This window comes from Corylus avellana, chromosome ca3 (genome assembly GCF_901000735.1).
Source record: "Corylus avellana chromosome ca3, CavTom2PMs-1.0".
In the NCBI taxonomy this organism is placed as follows: Eukaryota; Viridiplantae; Streptophyta; class Magnoliopsida; order Fagales; family Betulaceae; genus Corylus; species Corylus avellana.
Genome location: NC_081543.1, coordinates 23,535,054 through 23,537,006, shown reverse-complemented (window position 1 = coordinate 23,537,006; position 1,953 = coordinate 23,535,054). Strand labels below are relative to the sequence as shown.

Here is a 1,953-nt window from a genome sequence, read left to right as displayed (position 1 = left end):
TATATATGCCTAACACAAATTCTATGATCCGCCATTGGAAGCACAACCTCTAAAGCTGGCATGAGACCCTACAAAAGAAAGTCATAATGCATAAAAATTTAAATTACAAATAAAATATTAAGTAAGTGTTACATAAAATGATTGTACAAAATTAAATGTAATATAACTCATTTTTTGTCTATCGGAAATGAATGTTGGTCTAGTATGCCGCTCGTGTACTCCAAGATCAAACACAAGGGTTTCTAAAAATCATATCCAAGAGTCTTTGGTCTTAGCTTCAACAATAGCAAAGGCAATTGCATACGTAGTGTTATTCACATCCCTTCCAACTGTAGCTAAGAGTTGACCCTTTAATGGCCCTTTCAAGAAGCATCCATCCACCCCTATAACAGGCCTATAACCCTCCAAAAACCCCTTCTTCATTGCAGCCAGAGAAAGATATAGTCTTCCAAATTTTGGAAGCACACTAGGGTTTGGTCTATCCACCTTCATCATCACACAGCTTCCCTTATTAGTCCTTATCAATGTTTCACAATAATCCCATAGCCTCCCATATTGTTCAAGTTTACCATAATGTTAATTGTCCTATACATCATACTTGGAGTTACATCCACTTTCCATTTTTCCTTCACTTCATGTTGTATGACATTCAAGGGCATGTTGGGCTGAATTCTAAACTTTTCAATCAATTTGTTGGCTATCCAAGTTGAGTTCACAATGGAGTTCTTGTATTTCCTACCATACAAATGTTTAGGGTGTGTAGATCTAATCTGAAATGATTGTTCATCAGGCATATGCCTTGCATACACTCGATACCGATACTTTTCATCCCTACACACCACAATACACTCTCTTCTTTTATTCCTTTTAAACCTAATTTTCTTGCCCCTCCTAAGATTGTACTCTTTAGCAGCATCTCTAAACATTCGTATGCCTGGGAATTTCATTTTGAGGTGCAAGACTGGGTTAACTAGGTCCATTGGGTCAAATTCACAATTATTAGCAGAGTTATGTCACCTTCCTCATCACTAATATGTGGTGACTCGAGTATGTCAATTCTACCCATTTCTGAGTTAGTGTCATCATCTTCTAATGCTTCAAATGTTCCCTTCTTCTTAGAACCACTTTTGGACCTAACACCATCACTACTTGGATGGGCCTCATCATCACTCTCATCTTCTTCATCACCCTCATTCTCATTATCACAATCAACATCACCATCGCCACTTTGAGCTGCACCACTAGTTTCAGCTCTATTATCGTCTAAATCAACATCTACATTAAATAAATCTTCATCATCACTAACCTTGTCTTTCCACCAAGGGTCATTGAAATCAACCCTCACTTCTTCTTCATCATCATCTTCTTCAGACTCCACCTTATCACCCTGACCATCTCCAAAACACACAATATATAAATGCACAATAAAGTGCCTGGTATGGTAGTCAACCATATACATGACATCGTCATCTGAGGTTATTAAGTGCAAACTACCTACTAAAATCTTGTCAGGTTCTCTGAAGTACATTAATCCCCTAACTTATACCTGTAGTTTCTAGAAAAATCTTCCAATTCAAAAAAAAAAAAAAAAAATGACAAGTGGTTAGGGTCATAACTCTCATTGTGAACAGAAACTTGACCACCCACATACTCACAACCAAACCTCTGGTCGAACCTACCCCCATAACTAACCTCAAACACTAACTTCAAAGACATCTTACAAAGTGAATGAATAATATATATATGTTACTTACACTATCATAACAAAACAACCACATGTATGACACATTAATTGTAGTGACCCAAATAAGTAACTAAGCTTAGGTAGCTTAGTTAGGGGGTTAATTTGAGTTTTGGGTCACTAGGAACAGTTGGAAGGGCATTTTGAGAATTTTAAACTTTTTGACCGAACATACTCTCAATAGTACCGGACGTACTCTACAAATAGTACAA

The 1,953-nt window shown here is 37.0% G+C and overlaps 1 protein-coding gene across 1 annotated transcript; it reads right to left on the bottom strand.

Annotated features, from left to right (window-relative positions):
* Positions 1–249: 249 nt before the first annotated feature.
* Positions 250–1,528, bottom strand: LOC132174284 (uncharacterized). The gene is made up of 3 exons (XM_059585966.1): positions 1,018–1,528; positions 570–934; positions 250–486 (listed from the first exon to the last, which is right to left on the bottom strand). The coding sequence occupies exons 1-3, from the start codon at positions 1,526–1,528 to the stop codon at positions 250–252; spliced, it is 1,113 nt and encodes a 370-aa protein (XP_059441949.1).
* Positions 1,529–1,953: the final 425 nt, after the last annotated feature.

Coding starts and splice junctions, on each gene's coding strand:
- LOC132174284 (XM_059585966.1), bottom strand. CDS start 1,528: ATGTACTTCAGAGAACCTGACAAGATTTTAGTAGGTAGTTTGCACTTA. Junction 935..1,017: donor ACATATTAGTGATGAGGAAG/GTGACATAACTC, acceptor TGAAATTCCCAG/GCATACGAATGTTTAGAGAT. Junction 487..569: donor ATAGGACAATTAACATTATG/GTAAACTTGAAC, acceptor GTGATGATGAAG/GTGGATAGACCAAACCCTAG.